The 16,504-nt window shown below is 42.1% G+C and overlaps 2 protein-coding genes across 3 annotated transcripts in view; one reads left to right on the top strand and one right to left on the bottom strand.

Moving 5' to 3' along the window:
* The window catches only part of LOC124855958 (fibroblast growth factor receptor-like 1), a 35,131-nt gene extending 27,339 nt beyond the window's left edge, over nucleotides 1-7,792 (top strand). The window contains exons 4-7 of the mRNA XM_047346114.1: nucleotides 974-1,042; nucleotides 2,955-3,239; nucleotides 4,577-4,930; nucleotides 6,572-7,792. Of these exons, the coding sequence (XP_047202070.1) occupies nucleotides 974-1,042; nucleotides 2,955-3,239; nucleotides 4,577-4,930; nucleotides 6,572-7,005 (1,142 nt within the window). The 3' untranslated portion in view covers nucleotides 7,006-7,792. The remainder of the gene's footprint in view (nucleotides 1-973; nucleotides 1,043-2,954; nucleotides 3,240-4,576; nucleotides 4,931-6,571) is intronic.
* Nucleotides 7,793-9,628: 1,836 nt separating this feature from the next.
* On the bottom strand, nucleotides 9,629-16,437 carry tacc3 (transforming, acidic coiled-coil containing protein 3). 2 transcript variants are annotated; one of them, XM_047345649.1, is made up of 17 exons: nucleotides 16,281-16,437; nucleotides 14,394-14,559; nucleotides 14,097-14,224; nucleotides 13,977-14,014; nucleotides 12,926-13,901; nucleotides 12,801-12,843; nucleotides 12,571-12,712; nucleotides 12,421-12,479; nucleotides 12,209-12,339; nucleotides 11,450-11,528; nucleotides 11,240-11,365; nucleotides 11,043-11,110; nucleotides 10,537-10,580; nucleotides 10,285-10,445; nucleotides 10,088-10,194; nucleotides 9,901-10,021; nucleotides 9,629-9,817 (listed from the first exon to the last, which is right to left on the bottom strand). In XM_047345649.1, exons 2-17 carry the CDS (start codon nucleotides 14,556-14,558, stop codon nucleotides 9,752-9,754), a joined length of 2,454 nt encoding a protein of 817 aa, XP_047201605.1. In that variant the 5' UTR covers nucleotide 14,559; nucleotides 16,281-16,437; the 3' UTR covers nucleotides 9,629-9,751. The 2 variants fall into 2 exon arrangements, with proteins under 2 accessions (XP_047201605.1, XP_047201606.1); XM_047345650.1 differs by having other exon boundaries at nucleotides 12,926-13,898.
* Between the last annotated feature and the right edge of the window lie 67 nt (nucleotides 16,438-16,504).

The raw sequence follows: 16,504 nt of genomic DNA, 5'->3' as shown, positions 1-16,504 counted from the left end.
AGTGCGGGACCAGGATCTGTTTGGATTGGGAGGTTCAGGCACCGGCAGGAATGTGGAGAGCCCAAGTGAGCAAGAGGGAAATATTTCTTCCATTGGAGGATGGAATGGGTTATTATCGTTGGCCAGTTAAACCCCCTTCAAATAGCCATGACATCATGGCTGGGATCGGAGCTGCAGGGGACAAACAAAGGACTGCCTGTACCAAGAGAACCCAGGAGAGCTCCAACAGTTTCAGTATTCTCGGAGGGAGGCAGAACGGCGGGGTTAGAAGTCACATCTGGCCTCTTTACCTGACCCAATCAAACCATGTGAGGGAATCAAGTGTGCCAATGTAGAAGAATCCAGCATTAGGCTGCAGCAAAGCCAGAGATTAAAATCAGTCACAGAAGGTAGACGCAGTCCCATGTTTTTGAATAAACAAGCAATGAATCCATTCATTTGTAAGCATTTTCATTCAAACACTGCACATGTGTTGGTCCCAGTGTTTAGAAGGGCATTGGTTAGAAACGCTATGACTGGAGGAATCCTCTGCTCGATGTCTCTGTCTGCACACATCACATCTCAGTGAGAAACGTTTGGAGCACATCCCAAATGTCGATTAGGTTTCACTCATTATACTTTCTTTAAGCCCGGTCTTAACTGGGCTGCATGATGTCAGCCAGTGACTTAAACTCCACAGCTGTCTGCTCTGACGGGGCTTAATAAAAAACGATCGTATTACTACCAAATGCAGCAGAGTGTGACCCGAGCATGCAGCCTGCACAGAGACACCTCACAATTAACTCTGAAATTACTCAGAGAGTCTTAAAACACATTTCTAGGCCGGTTGGATGCTGTAGCAATAACAGGGCCAGAAATTAAAGTGCTTATGCGACACAAACTGTACTAACAGAACATGATGGTTGCACAAATAAAGGCCTTACCCCATCATGTATTAATGTGCTGACTGATTTCTGTACCACTGTGTTTGCAGATGACTCTCATTCTGATAACACAGGACCAGCTAATGGAGCAGAACCTGAACCGGGCGGTGACAAACTTGGTAATAACTCCAAATCCAACATCTGCTTTCTGCAAACCGCACTGCCATGCAAATGTATTCACACCCCTTGAACTTTTCCACATTTTGTCACATCCTGACCACAAACTTTAATGTCTTAACTGGATTTTATCTGATTGTCCAACTTAAACGTGGTACATACTTGTGAAGTTTAAGGGAAATGATACATGGTTTTCATTTTATTTTGACAAATAGAAGTCTGAAGATTATGGCATGCATTTTACTCTGATACTCCTAACAATTCAGTGCAACCACTGGAGCCTTTAGAACTAAACTACACCTGTGTGTAATTATTGTCAGCCTAAATCCAGCTGTTCTGTGAAGATCGCAGAGGTTTGTTAGAAAACATTAGTGAATAAACAGCATCATAAAGACCGAGGAACACAGCAGACCGATCAGGAAAATAGCTGTGGAGACGTATAAAGCAGGGTTAGGTTCTATTACAAAATGCCAAGCTTTGAGCATCTAATAGAGCTCTGTTCAATCCATCACCTAAACATACGAGGATGGACCAACTGCACACCTACCAAGACATGGACGTCTGACAGCCAGGGGAAGAGGAGCATCAATCGAGGAAGTAGCTAGAAGGCCCATGGTAACTTTGGAGGAGCTACAGAGATCCACAACTAACATGTAGGGATTGTTCACATGACAGCTATTAGTCATTCACCTTAATAGTTTATTCTATATGGAAGAATGGCAAGAAAAGAGGCCATTGTTGAAAGAAACCCATAAGAAATCCTGCTTCCAGCAAATAGAATCAGAATCAGCTTTATTGCCAAGTTCGTACATACAAACAAGGAATTTGCCTCCGGTACACTTTGCTCTTTTGTTCTGTTTTTGCATTACAGAATATACATATTTACAATTTACAATAGGTGGCTCTTTCTGGTCCAAAGAGACCAAGACTTAACTTTGTGTCCTACGTGCAAAACTAACACTGCATATCACCCTGAATACATCATCCCCACACTGAAAGACAGTGGGGGCAACATCATGCTATAGAGATACTGTACCTTTCTTCAGCAGAAACAGGGAATCGAAGGTGATGGGAAGATGGATGGAGCTAAATACAGAGCAATCCTGGAAGAAAACCTGTTGGAGGGTCCAGAAGACTTGATACTGGGACAGAGGGTCACCTTTCAACACAAAGACAATTCTAAACATGCAACCAGAGCTTCAATAAAATGGTTGGGATCAAAGTATATTCATGTGTTAGAATGGTCTAGTCAAAATCCAGTTGTAAATCCAATTGAGAATCTGTCAAGACTTGAAAACTGAGGTTCACGGATGCTCTCTGTTCAATATAAAAGCTGGTAGAGACATACCTAAAAACACTAATTACAGTGAAAATTGCTTCTACAGAGTACTGACTCGGTGGTGACGGAACACAAATGCAAGCCGCACGTTTCAGATTTTTATTTGTGAACGATTTTGGAAACCATGAATCATTTACCTTCCACTTGGTCTCTCTCATAAAGTCTCAGTAAAACACCTTGAGGTTTGTGATTTTAACGCAACAAACTGGAAGAGTATGTGGGATGTGAAAAGGCAGTGTGTTAGTGATCATACTGCTGTTCTGCTCGCCAGCTGGACCTAGCTTTCTGCTCCTGTATTGCAGACTGATTCAGAAAGCAATGAATAAAAAATTTACTTTAGTCATGTTTATTACCTTTAATGCCAGGAAAAATATATGCTTCGCAAAAGCTAACTAAACAGTGTGAAGTTTCCTTTTTTATAATACTATATAGTACAGTCTATTAGTTTAAAAAGTACTTTGAAAGGCTTTCTCAACTGGGCTACAGACAACAATCAGAATGTCCCTTATATGCCAGAATATATCCTTGCATCATCGGATATGTAAAGTACATTTTTCTTTTGTTTCTTCTGAAAGCTCGTCCTCGCTTCACGCAGCCTGAAAAGATGAGGAGGAGAGTGATAGTGTGTCCCGTGGGCAGCACCGTGCGCCTTAAGTGTGCGGCCAGCGGGCACCCCCGACCGGAAATCGTGTGGCTGAAGGACGACAGGCCTCTGACGGAGCAGGAGGTCGGAGAGGGCCGCCAGAGGAAGTGGACTCTGAGTCTGAAGAATGTGATACCAGGACACAGCGGCAGATACACCTGTAAGGTCTCCAATCGAGTGGGGGAGATCAACGCCACATACAAGGTCGAAGTCATCCGTGAGTATCTCACCGAGCGTGGCCATCTTAGCTTTCTTCATCGTTTCTGAAGGAGGGCATCTCCACAGCATGATACTGCCACCACCTTGTTTCACTAAAGGAATGAGGATTTAGGGTGATGTGCAGTGTTAGTTTTGCATGTAGGCCAAAATGTTTGATTTTGTTCTCATCTGACCAGAGAACATTCCTTCACATATTTGCTAACGTGGCTTGTGACAAACTGCAGCCATTGTTGAAACTTCCTTTCAACAATGGCTTCTTTCTTGCTACGTTCCCATGAAAACGAGGTTAGTGGGGTGCACGACTAGTAGTTGTCTTATGAAACAGTTCTCCCACATGACCTCTGGATCTCTGCAGCTCCTCCAGAGTTAGCAAGGGCCTCTTGGCTGCTTCTCTGTTTAATGCTCTCCTTGTAGGGTTTACTCTTTCCATGTTCAGATGATGGATTGAACAGAGCTCTGTGGGATGCTCAAAGCTTGGATATCGTTTTAGAACCTAACTCTGCTTTAAACTTCTCCACAACTTTCTCCCTGACCCGCCTGCTATATTCCTTGGTCTTCATGATTCTGTCTGATTGTTCACTAATGTTGTCCAACAAACCTCTGAGGCCAGAAACAGAACAGCTGGAATTAACCATCACACACAGATAGACTGTTTACTAACTGGGTAACTTCTGAAAAAAAAAAGCGGCATTTTAATTAGAGGTATCATAGTAAAGGGGGCTGAAAACAAATGGATGGCACACTTTTCACATTTTCTTTTGTAAAAAATGTTGAAAGATACATTGAAGTTTGTGGTTCTTACGTGCCACAAAGTGGAAAAGTTCAAAGGGTGTAAATACTTTTGCGAAGAACTGTAGCTGCAGGAAATAGACTCTAATCAGCATCATCGCAGGTCTGACTCTGAAGACAAAACTTCTTTCCTTTCCTGCGGTCCGATTGTGATCAGCAGGTCTGGCTGCTTGGATGAATGTGCTCTCAGCAATTATGTACATGAGAAGCACATTGAGGAAGCAGCCTGAGAGTGAGGGCTGGTGCCCTGCTGTTTGTTCAGGTAGAGGACCATCAGCTCAGAGACCATCCAGCCAATCTGGAGCTGATTAAAGCCCAGCTGTCTGCCAGAACCCCCCTCCAGCCCCCTGAGAACTGTGTGCTGTACACCCAGGAGCACAGAGAGGAAACTAATCACACATACTTCTTGTGTTACATGTGGTGTTCCTGCCTCTCTCAATTACAAGAACTTAGCCTTAGGCTATTTTGAATGCCTAGCTTCTATCTGCAGAGATGCTGAGGCACCACAAGATGTTTGTGACGGTTCTTCTCGTTGCATCTGCGCAGAAAGGACAAGCTCCAAACCGGTTCTGACGGGTACACATCCCATAAACACCACGGTGGACTATGGAGGCACCACGTCCCTCCAGTGCAAAGTGCGGAGCGACGTGAAGCCGGTCATCCAGTGGCTCAAGCGCATTGAGTCCAACGAGGAGAGCCGCTACAACTCCACCATCGAGGTGGGGGACCACAGGTTTGTGGTGCTGCCCACGGGGGAGGTGTGGTCCAGGCCCGACGGCTCCTACCTCAACAAGCTGCTCATTAGCCGTGCCAAGGAGGACGACGCTGGCATGTACATCTGCTTAGGCGCCAACACCATGGGCTACAGCTTCCGCAGCGCATTCCTGACTGTGCTGCCAGGTGAGAACCTTAGACCCGTCCCCCCGATCACTCAGAGGAGATAGAAGTTATTACAAGTCAAAGACTTAATACATTAGAACATTGTTGAAAAGCTCATTTATTCCAGTAATTCATTAAAAAGATGAAACTTATATATTAGATAGATGCATTAGACTCAGAGTTAGGTAAAGTTGTGTTCAAAATAATAGCAGTTTGTTTACTAAAGGGAGGAAAGCTCAAAATACTTATAACAGCATTTTTTTCCATACATGCAAAATTCACTGGAAACTGAACATTTAGGTCCAAATTAAAACCATGAAGGAAAATTTATCAAACTTGTTCTTACTCCACAAGGTAGGGAGGAACAGGAATTTTGGGCTGAAAACTTTTCAGACTGAAACATTCATGGTATGATCTGACAAATGCTTGAAGACGTCGATTCCTGTGAATCAATGAACTCGCACAAACAACGAGAACTGCTTTACATCTGTGTTGCTTAAAGTAGACCATCTTCTGACACCTGTGGACAGGTATTCCAGCCCAGAATGATTGGACGACATTCCACAAACCCTCTGCAGTTCTTGGTTTTTCCTCAGAAACCTCCTCTCAGATCTTCTGTAGGATTAAGGTTCGGCCAGTGCGCTGGCCAATCAATAGCTGCTGCTCGCTTACTGATGTGTTTTGGGTAGTTATCTTGTTAAAAAGATAATTTCAAGGGACAGTCAGTATCCATTTTGGCAAATTGTAGCTTCTTCAGCAAATGTGTCATCAGTGTGACTTTAGTACCTGCAGGTAACTGTAGACCTGTAGAAGTCAATCTGATTTAGTCTTTGCTGTTTTGGGTCTTCTTTCATCCATTAGAATGTTAATTTTCAGTTTTTCTCCAGGTCTTTATGGTTTTGGCTCCATTTTAAAGCATTTGATATCCTATAATAATCTGCTTTTCTTAACTGCTAAACCCAAAATGATTCACACCTCTGGCAGGTTTAGGTTCAAAGTAATCTTGTGGTTTTACCGTGTCTTTTCTGACTGGAAGTAATATTCATGCTTTGGATGGATTTGAATCTGATTGTGAATTTATGGAGGGAGCTAAAGATTAGGGTGATGGCATGGAGGCCTTCCGACCCCAAAGACCTGGGAAAAAAGCTGATCAGCAGTTATAAAAAGGGTCTGATTTCTGTAATTGATTATGGATAAGGGTACAAATAATCTAACCCCAACCTTTATATTTTAAACAATTAATGATTCAATGACACAGAATCTGCAGCATGTATGTCATCACCTATCAGTAAATTATTTGCCATGAACAAATATAATTTGCTCCAAAACCCCTGATTCATCTGGTTAGTGTATTTTTATTGGTCATTTTTTAAACTGAATAACAGAATTTTGTGTTTTTATTAGCTGGAAGCCATTAAAATGAACAGAAATAAAAGCTTAAAAAATCACTCTGTGTGTAATAAACCTGTAGAATATATAGGTTGTTACTTTTTGAGTTCAAGTACTGAAATTGGGATGTACCTGTAAATGCTGCCCTTTTCAGAAATAACATGCAATGCAACCAGTAACTAAGCAACCATTTGTTCATCAGTTTATAAAATATTTTATTATTTTGGGAAAGAACTGGTTGAGATCTTCCTTATTTGTCTCCCCTCTTTGCAGACACAAAGCCCCCTGTCTCTTTGCTCCCTATCAACACCAGCTCCCTCCCCTGGCCCGTCATCATCGGCATTCCTGCCGGAATAGTCTTCATCTTCGCCACGGTCCTACTGTGGTTCTGCCAGAGCCGGAAGCATTGCCCCCCTCCCAGCGCTCCGGCCCCGCAGCCGCTGCAGAGCTCCCACAGGTCCCCGTATCGAGAGCGTGACCGGGGCTGCCCCGCTGCGTCGTCCAGCTCCTCCAGCCCAGATAAAGACTGCCTGAGCTCCATGAACTATGAGGAGTACCTGGCCCAGCAGCAGCTCCTCCTCAGCCAGGCTGGACCTAGCGTCCCGCCCAAAATCTACCCTAAAATCTACACGGACATCCACACGCACACCCACTCCCATGTGGACGGGAAGGTGCACCAGCACCAGCACATTCATTTTCAGTGTTAGCCTCGGCTTTTGTGAACTGAGCAGGTCCTGAATGACGTTCACCTGCCATCCTTCTTCCAGAACGGTTGCTTGGAAAACTCAGAAGTGTGTGTGCAGCTGACGATGGCCAGTGTGTTATCCAATAAACCTCCACATTTCAGTGCTTTTTCTACTTGTTAGAAGCTCACACCACTTTTATAACGACTCTTGTTGTGCACTTGATACAAAAAGCAGGTTTTTACAGGAAGCAAGTCCAGCTACGGGTCTCTTATCCATCTGAGAGACGTTCATCCGCTGGGTTTTCCTAAACAAATATTTGAAGCTGACGAACACTGAGTATGCAGATTAAAATGGTACAAAAGATTCACAGAAGGGCTGGTTTAAAGCTCCAACTCAGGTTGTCAATGTGTTTGTTAAAGATGCATTTTTTAGGAATGCCGACCACTATGCTACCGTTCTCCTTCCCTCTCTTCTGTTCCTTTTTAAAGCGGACTGGTAGCTCTTTAAGGCATGCAGATGTCGCCAAAGACTGCAAGAGTGGAGAGGCTGTGTTCCCACCCTCCGTGTAAACTGTTCTGGTCCTCTGTAACCTTATTTAACTTTCTTTCTGTAGGTTCCCATTATTAGTCTTTAGCATGTTGGGATGAACCAGCAGAGACCACCTCCTTATCCAACAACAGTTTATTAAGCTGTAGTCAGAATATTTAATTTATTTTCTTAAAAATGTATCAAAGGTTTATTTTTCAGAGTAAGGCATTTTTCATATCTATGTAATAATAATAATAAAGTATACTGTTTGTGTATTTTACCCTTGAATCCACCATTTTAATCCAGTTCATGGCAACATGTGGGTATTCTGTGTAATTTAAAATATTTGAAGTTCAAAGAGTTGTTAGTTTGATTTAATTACCTGAAATAGGCTCAAACGTTTTAGCCAGAACCACAGGTGCATCTCAGTAAATTAGAGGATCGTCAAAAGTTTATTTATTTCAGAAAGTATTTACAGATTTCTTTGTTTATCTGCTTTCTTGTCACACTTAAATGTTTCGGGTTACCAAATAAGTTTAATATTAAAGATCTCCTGAGTACATATCCATACTATTCTGACCCCATGCTAATTTAGTTTTTTTTTTTTTTTGCATGTTTAAGGTCAGGCATGATCATTTGAATCAGACTTTAACTAGGCCACTCCAAAGCTTAAGATCACAAGCGAGACATTTCCTAGCAGAGAGGAGAATTCATGGTTCTATTAATTAGGAGAAATGGTTCAGACCCTAGCCATCCAACTACAGCAGTGGTTTTGACATTCAGACTCTCCATTTATTCTTGTTGAATCATGACCTCTGACCTTAACTGAGGCCTACGAAGCTTCAGATGTTGTTCTGGGTTCTGTTGTGTTCTCCTGGATGCGTTGAGGGCCTCTTGGACTAATTTTGCCTGGGAGCCAACTCCTGGAAAGGTTTGGCACTGTTCCATGTTGTCCATTTGGCTCTGACTGTGGTTTTCTAGAGTCCAATCATTTGAAAACAGCTTTGTGAGTTTCTCCAAGGAATCTTGAAAAATGCGTTTAAATTTGTTTGATCTGAAACAAATGTTTCAGAAGCCAAAATCAAGAAATCTGTAAGACTTTCACTATATTCTATATAGATTCATGGCAGTTTATTTTTAATAATTATGGCTTAATGAAACCCAGAATTCAGTTTTATCAGAAAATTTGAATGTTACACAAGTCCAATGAAAAAAGATTTTTAATACAAATATGGACCTACTCTAAAGTATGTACATGGGCATACTACAGATCCAAGGACCTTGATTTCCAAATGAGATGCAAATCTTGAAGGTCTGGCTCCAGTTGCAGTCTACCTTTCAAATCTCTCCTAAACTTTTGAATGGGCTTTGATTCTCAGTACTCAAGGGTGCAGCAATCTGTGTTGCTGGTGCACCTTTTTCTACCCCCACTTTTTCACCTCCACTAAATCCCCCCCCCCCCCCCAAGACCTGGTAACAAAGCATTTATTTGATTTGGTGTTGGAGCAGGGATGCATCTACAAAATTAAAATTACTATGAAACTTTGATTTTATCAGGATGTGCCTGTAAAAAAATAAAATAAAAGTGGACTAAACCCCCAGGTCCCCTTTCTCCATCAAAGGGAGAAAGGGGACCCAGGTTAAAGTGTCCAAAGGTGACACAGAGTGCAGCCAACTCAGGCACAGAGTGGCTCTGATAAAAGGCTGAACAGATAGTGTACAGACATGGCGCAGTCTCACGGTGGCTCTTTAGATGACTGATGTGTCCCTGCAAGACTACACCAACCCAACAGCATCTTCTCCCAGTTAAATGACTCGTACCCCCCGCCTCATTCAGCTCCAATCTGGGTAGGATTTCCTTTCACCATTTAGGAAGTGCATTGTCCCACTCTGGGAGTGATGTGACAGGAACCTGTGATTGCTCAGGAAAGAAGGAGAGCTTTGTTTTGTTTAGTTGTAGGATCTGCAGCGTGGAGATGAGCGTTGGCTCCAAACAGACGACAGTGAACATAGAATATAACAATGCTCTAATGTTACTTAGTCTCTATAATGCTTACCACAAAGCCAAACACTGCCCTCTAGTGGTAACTTAAAAAACAAGTCTTTAAAGAAAATATTTAAATTGGTAAATTGTCTTTATTATACAGTATAGAAACACTGACAAACACAAAAATAAACTACATGAGCACAAAAACAGGCAACAAAGTGAAACAGAAACGAGTATTATTAATAGATGAGCTCATCTTTTCTGAACATTTGATATGAGCTCGTCGCAGAGCTTGGTGAGCTCTTCCACCTCTTTTTCCTGAAACACAGACATACACATAAATCCACACAAAGGTGTCATTTGTTTTTATTATACGTCAGTTCACAATGAGGATCACTCACCTTCTGATCCAGGCTCTTCTCCAGTGACTGAATCTTCAGCTGCTCCCGTCTCAGCTGGGCTTGAAGAGCTGAAATCTCTGCTTTATTTTTCGATCGAACCTCAGCGATCTCTTCATTTGCACTGAAGATAAGAAAATTTTAGTCTCTACAGCTAAAAACAAATCTAAGTTCAGGTTTAGTGTCTTACAGGTTGATTTTCTCCTCAGCGTGAGCCTTCAGTGTCTGGTAGCGTTGCTCCCCCTTCTTCATCCTTGTCAAGTAGTCTTGTGCACAGGCCTTCAGTGTCTCTTCGTTCTGGCAGAAGCACAGACAGAACAGGGATTTCACATTTCTTTGCTGCCATCAAATATCAGAATGCAGGAGTTCCTCCTCACTGAAACTTACCTTTTTGTAACCCTCCACAACTTCCTTATACTTCTCGAGTCTCTTAAACAGCTCGCCAAACGATCTCTCCATGGCATTCAGGTCGCTGGACACCTGCTCCTTCTCCATCAGAGCCTTGTTGAGATTCTTCTGGGCCTCCTCCCTCTGCTTCTCCTGATTGGCTAATTTGTTCAAGAGAAAAATAAAATGCTTTTAGGCGTTTAAGGAAAAAGAACCAGAGCGATAAATAAAATGTGCCTTACATAAACTCACCATTCATGTTTGCAATCAACAGCTCAAATTCTGCGATTACTTTCCTGTGAGAAGTGGAATATAATAATATTTTCACATAATATATGACATTTGAGCTAGTTCAGCTTTTCTGTCATGTCCAATAAATTATGGAAAATGTTTGGTAATGGGCCCTTTTTATTTAGGCAAGTTAAATTAGATCTACTTTAAAACACTTGTCAAATCTGAATAACAAAATTAGTTTTTAGGTTAATTTCTTTAAAATGTTTTTAAATGCCAAAAGAAAAAAAAGAGGGGTGGAATTTAAAAACCACATTTGGGAAAAAATCTTGAATGACAAATCAAAGCTAAAAGCATGCAAATTAAAAACCAACCAATTGGAAACAAACATTTTCCAGATTCCATTTTCTTTTTCATACTTGTCTGGAATTTGATTTCCATGCCTGGATATCAAATTCCAGATTTTTCCAGACTGCTTTGGAAACATTTGAACTGGGAAAACCCCAAAGTGTGCATTCAGGGCTCACCTCATTTCTTGACCATGGTCTTGCAGCTTTTTAAGCTTGGCACTCCACTGCTCCTCTTTCTCCTTGGCCTGTTCAGAAGGCAGAACAACTTTTATTACCTTTATTAAATCTGCACAACAAGTGAAGACAGAACCAGAGCGATATACATTTGTGGACATCCTATGGACCTACTGGGAGCTACATGTTGCAGGACATACCTCTGCCTGCACCTTGGCAATGGCTGCATCTAGGTCTTTCTGGCTGTACTTTAGCACGTCAATGATGGCCTCCTCGGCGTCTGCAGGTTTGGGAAATGGAGGGACAAAACTCTGCAGGATTGGAGGCTGGAGAGACAGACGAGCAAGATGAAAAACCAGCCAGGAACTCCAACACCAAACAGTTCGACACAGATTTAGGGTCAGACTCACAGGGGCCGCTGCATCCTCCACCAGCTTGAGAACATCTTTTTGTGGGCCTTCTGTTGACCCTTTCTCTGCATCGTTGAGCCTATTGGGAAGTGAGGATGTTAACGTTCAACAGAAACAATGTTGTAGAGCAAGCTGTTCAGAGAAAAAACAAAACAATCTACTCCAGCACAGGCATCGGCTACAATAGTATAAAGACACCACTGAAGTTCACTCTTCAGTATTAAACAATCTGAACATGCTGTACCTGAAGACCCGCAGCAGGATTCCTCACGAAAACAGACTAAACTCACAAGTTCCTACAAAATCTCATGAAATTCCAGACTTCCCAAGACTGGTAGGAACCTGCACCTTTTTCCATATGCAACAACCTAGACCGCACCTGCAGCCAGAAACACTGACAGCAGTCACCAAGCACTTACCTTTAAGGGTAAATGCTGCAACCGTTTTCTGCATAAGGAAGCCAATTTTGTCTTAAACGTTCCAGTTTACAGAGTGGCTGCTCCCACACAGAAACGTTTAACAGAACTAGAAAGCTGCACTCTGTTCAAGTTAGTCATGTAAAAAAACAAAACCAGCATAGTTTACTACGTTCCAAACACTTTATGGGTGTGCTTATTTGTCTTTTTAAATAAAAAGGTCAGAAGTATTGTGATACATTTTTTTTTTTTTAACTGCTTGTGGGTGTACTGCATTTAAGGGCCAGCTTCAGTATCCATTGACAACAGCAATCAGTAGATGAAGAGAGGAGTACAACCATACCGTGAGGCCAGTCCAGGAGGGGCAGCAGAGAGCAGCTGAGCAGCTGGGCCTACAGACTTCTTTGGGCTCTCACTCAGGAGGGGATCAAACTTTAGGTACAATGACTGTTTCCTCAGTGCAGACTCCTTAAACTGCTCACAAGGATAAAACATTTAAATACCTTCACAGCAGAAATTCTAATAATGTATTAACTATATGCATTCTGTACTTACGCTGCTGGAGCCAAACTGCTCAAGGTAATCAATCTGCCCATCAAAGTCGTTGGCCATGACTGAAACAGAATGCAGTTACAGTTAAAATAAAGCACTTCTTAATCTTTAGATTCATATCTGATGAATTTCTAGTCATCGGTATTCACTCACACATGGTTCCAGGAACAAACTCTTCATTAGACTCCAGAGAACCCATCAGAGACTGCTGCTCAGGAGGCATCAGGACTTGGGCGTTCTGGCTCCCCTGTCCATCTTCCAGGTCTTTCTCAAAGAGAACCACATGATCGCCCATCTGCCATTTCAGGAGAATTAAAGGTTGTGTAAATATATGATCAGTAGAAACTTTGATCACAGTTGTAACAAACTGCATCACTGCTCACCGCTGCTTGATGGGGCTCAGCAGGAGGCAACATCTCAGTAGCGCTGCAGGAAAGACCGTTCAATGTTTAAATGTGAAATTATATCCACAAATAAAGTGCAGAGACTGATTAAAAGATTTACTCACTTCTCAGATGCTGTAGCTCCCTCTTCCTCAGGGTCCTTTATTTCTGCAGAAGCTGCCATTTCTTGGAGCACAGGGCCGGGTATAATGTTGCTCTTTGGAGAGTTGGCAATTTTTGTTTTAGTGCTGAAAGGATTAAGGTTTGGATCCTCAAACATCTTTGAGTCAAAGAGGTAAGAACCTTGGGAAGTTGGAACGTCAGCAGCATCAATGGGACCTGCTTCTACAGCAGCCTCTTCAGATGGTTTAGCATCTGACGCCGGCTTTCCTCCCTTATGTTTTACATCAGTGGACCTTTTTCCAAGCTTTTTAGGTGGCATTTTCCGTTTGATTTCACTGGCGTCGCCGAAGTTGAACTCAAGTTTGATTGGTCCCCCTTGAACGTGAACATCAGCAGGCTCTGATTCAGCCGTTTCTGCTGGAACTGGAGGAACTGTTGCTGTGGGCTTCATATCCAGCTGGACAGGCATCATTTTCTCCTCAGGAGCATCAGTCACATCGGCAGGTTTCTTTTCCTCTGGAGGCTGTAAAATCCAGAATTCACCTGTTGTTGGAGGTAAGTTGCCAGACAGTGATCCACCTGCTGTCTGGAAAGGATCAATTGCGCACATGCCAACAGATTTCTTCTCAACAGGTGGTGTGCACGAGTCTTGTTCTTCCATTTCAGGTACCTTTGCCACATTCACTGTGACCACGCTGCTGTCTGTGGAGCTGATGTTGCCTGAGACGTCTCCCAGCGAGTTTTCCACGAATGGCAGTGTGTCGTCCAGCGTGGCTTCGACTTCTAGTTTTTGAAGGATATTCTCTGAATCTGTCTGCCGAGTATCTAATGGATCTTTGACAACAGGCCTCACAGGAGAGAGAGTCATCTTTTTGGAGCCCTGAAAAGGATTCATGGCATCTAGGTTGTCAAAATCCAGCCGATAGCCGCCGCTGCTCTGAATTGGCATGTCGTCGCCAGGCAAAGATGATGGTTCTGCTGGGAGGGTAAACAGTACAGGTTAGTTTATCCACAGAAAAAAAAAGGTAATTAATCTAATATGTGAAAAATCACCTTGTTTTGCAGGCTCGGTGGGTTCATTTAGTAAAATGCTGCAAAAACCAAACCAACAGCATTACCTATAATACATTTTTTTTAATTCGACATGATGGAAGTATAAAATATGTTGCTTACTCTGATTTATCCAAATTGAGAGACTCCATTACTTTCATGTTCTCTTCCACATGGGTAATATTGATGGAGTTGCTGGGAGACATAATCCTTTTAGTCACAGGGTCTCTTCTTGGGGTCTGAAAACAAACCTAAACAAATATATTTAGGCAGTTAGTGTAGTATGATCACCTGGTTGCAAAAACTCACCAAAACAAAGAAAATCTGTTAAATTTGATTAGGTTGATCTCCTACATATTTCAAGTTGCATCAAAAGTAAGAATACACAGAAATACTCTAGAAAAACAAACTGAACTGTACCTTAGCGCCCTTTGGCATGGTCTTACTGGGCAGGTTCTCTGTCTGACGGAGGATAGACGACCTCCCAGTGGGCTGATCCAAGAAAAATCTGTCCTGACACAAGCTGCTGTGCTTTTCTGCTGGGATGACCGCACAGTTCTCATCATTAACTCCGACAGAACTCATCCTGTTGGAGATGAAGAAGCAAAATGACGTTTTAGGGCAGGGGAGGTTGCTGAAGGAGGCGTCACTCTGAAAGCTGCATGCAGATGATAAGAGCTTCTTGTAAGTTCAGTGATGCATGTCAGCACTGGATGATCATGTAGTTTACATGAAAATCAAGAAACACATGACTCAGGCCCTACTGTTGAATTTGCTGCCTGCTTTGATTTCAAGAAATTTATTTTAAGAAAACAGTGACTTGGATGCTTTTAAGGAAACTATAACGCAGTTATAAGCTAATGTTTTGATGTGATAGACGGTAGCCTAATGCTTTGGGTTTCAGTGCTAGGAGACAGGCACCACTGATGGTATTCGGAATAGTTTAGCATCACCCATTTATAAAAAAAAGAAAATACTAACTTGTCGTAATGTAGAGCTAATAAATGTTGGTGTGCCAAGGTTTCTGACTGGTGGTAATATGTTTATAAAGCATGTAACGAGGTTTGGGCAGATGTACAGATTCAGAAAATGGTTCAGGGGTTTGGTGTATAGTTTATAAGGGGGAGCAAAAATACAAAACACCTAAAGCCCAACACTAGCATAGTGTTCAGTACTTATTTTCAGTGTTTGGGACACCTGGAAGCTCTTGATTTTGGGGTATTTTTGTTTACATGGTTTGGTCCCTGATAGAACCAACGCATTCAGGCACGGAGTCTCGCTAACCGCCGTCTCTGTGACAGCACACAGGATGAATATCCATCGTTGCCTGCCGTGAACCACGGAGAAAATGTCCGTTGAATATCCAACTTAAATCCAACTTCACTGCGAGTGAAACCAGGGCATTTAGAGGGAAGGAGAAGAACGATCCAATCAAAACGGTTTGAGGGTGGAGTCGACGTCCAACTCCGCCCACTCTGACCCCGCCCCATCCTGCGTGCTGCAGCAGGTGTCACTACGTGACCACCAGAGGGCACTGCTGTTTACTTTAAAACTAAGCAGAAAACTTCAAAATAAAAACATAAATAAATACAAGACACTACACAACATGTATAACATTATAAAGAAGTACATTTTAATAGATGTACTGAACCGTTTTTCTTTACTTATACAGTTAAACTGTTGGTAAGTGAAATAACTGAAGAATACGGAGGGGAAAAAAAAAACGACCATTCTAAAAACATGTCAATTTCCAGCAAAAGACCTGTTTCTTTTACCTTCCTTTGATATTATCATTTCTTTTTGTGTTTAATACACACGAAAAGTGATTTATTGTAAGATCTGGGTGAGGCGAGCCTTGATACGCAGTAATATGTCATTTTTTATTCCCGGCTCTCTTATATTACAGAAGGGTAGAAAAGTCGTATTGATACTATTACTATGTCTTATCACAGTCCATCATCAGAACGAACCACTGAAAATAGTTTGTGAAGCCATGTATCAGTTAGCATGTGACCAAAAAGTAAATCACTGATGCGTCAGCTGAGCAGTTTAAGGTATTCTTCTATATTAAACAATAAACACTGTTCGGGGAGAAACCACCACCCGTTAAAGTTAAAACTCAGCGGCAAGCTTCCAGCTCTAATTAAAAGTTTCTACTGTAACAAAACCTTTATCGTTAGCAGACCACTAACCATTAGCAATTAGCTAGCCGTTAGCAGAACAAAAACTTCAAATCAGGTTAAACAGAGAAGGCAAGTCAGATCTGTTGCCCACTGTATAGCGATTAGGTTAATATTCACCACCCACCTGAAAATACCGGACACCCGGGATGAAATTATAAAACCTTTTTTAGATGTATAAACTGTACCACCAATCAATACAAAATACTCTGTTTCAAAAAGCCCTCTTCAGTGTCTGAATCATACACAGCCGTTTGGAATTTAAAGTCGTGACGCACCAATAGGATTCACCCAATCATTCAAACCAAATGCGCTTCCTGGTTAGACAGCCAATCATATCAAAGAGAGGAT

The sequence above is a fragment of the Girardinichthys multiradiatus genome, chromosome 19 (genome assembly GCF_021462225.1).
Source record: "Girardinichthys multiradiatus isolate DD_20200921_A chromosome 19, DD_fGirMul_XY1, whole genome shotgun sequence".
Lineage (NCBI taxonomy): Eukaryota > Metazoa > Chordata > Actinopteri > Cyprinodontiformes > Goodeidae > Girardinichthys > Girardinichthys multiradiatus.
This window is presented reverse-complemented; position numbering and strand designations above follow the sequence as displayed.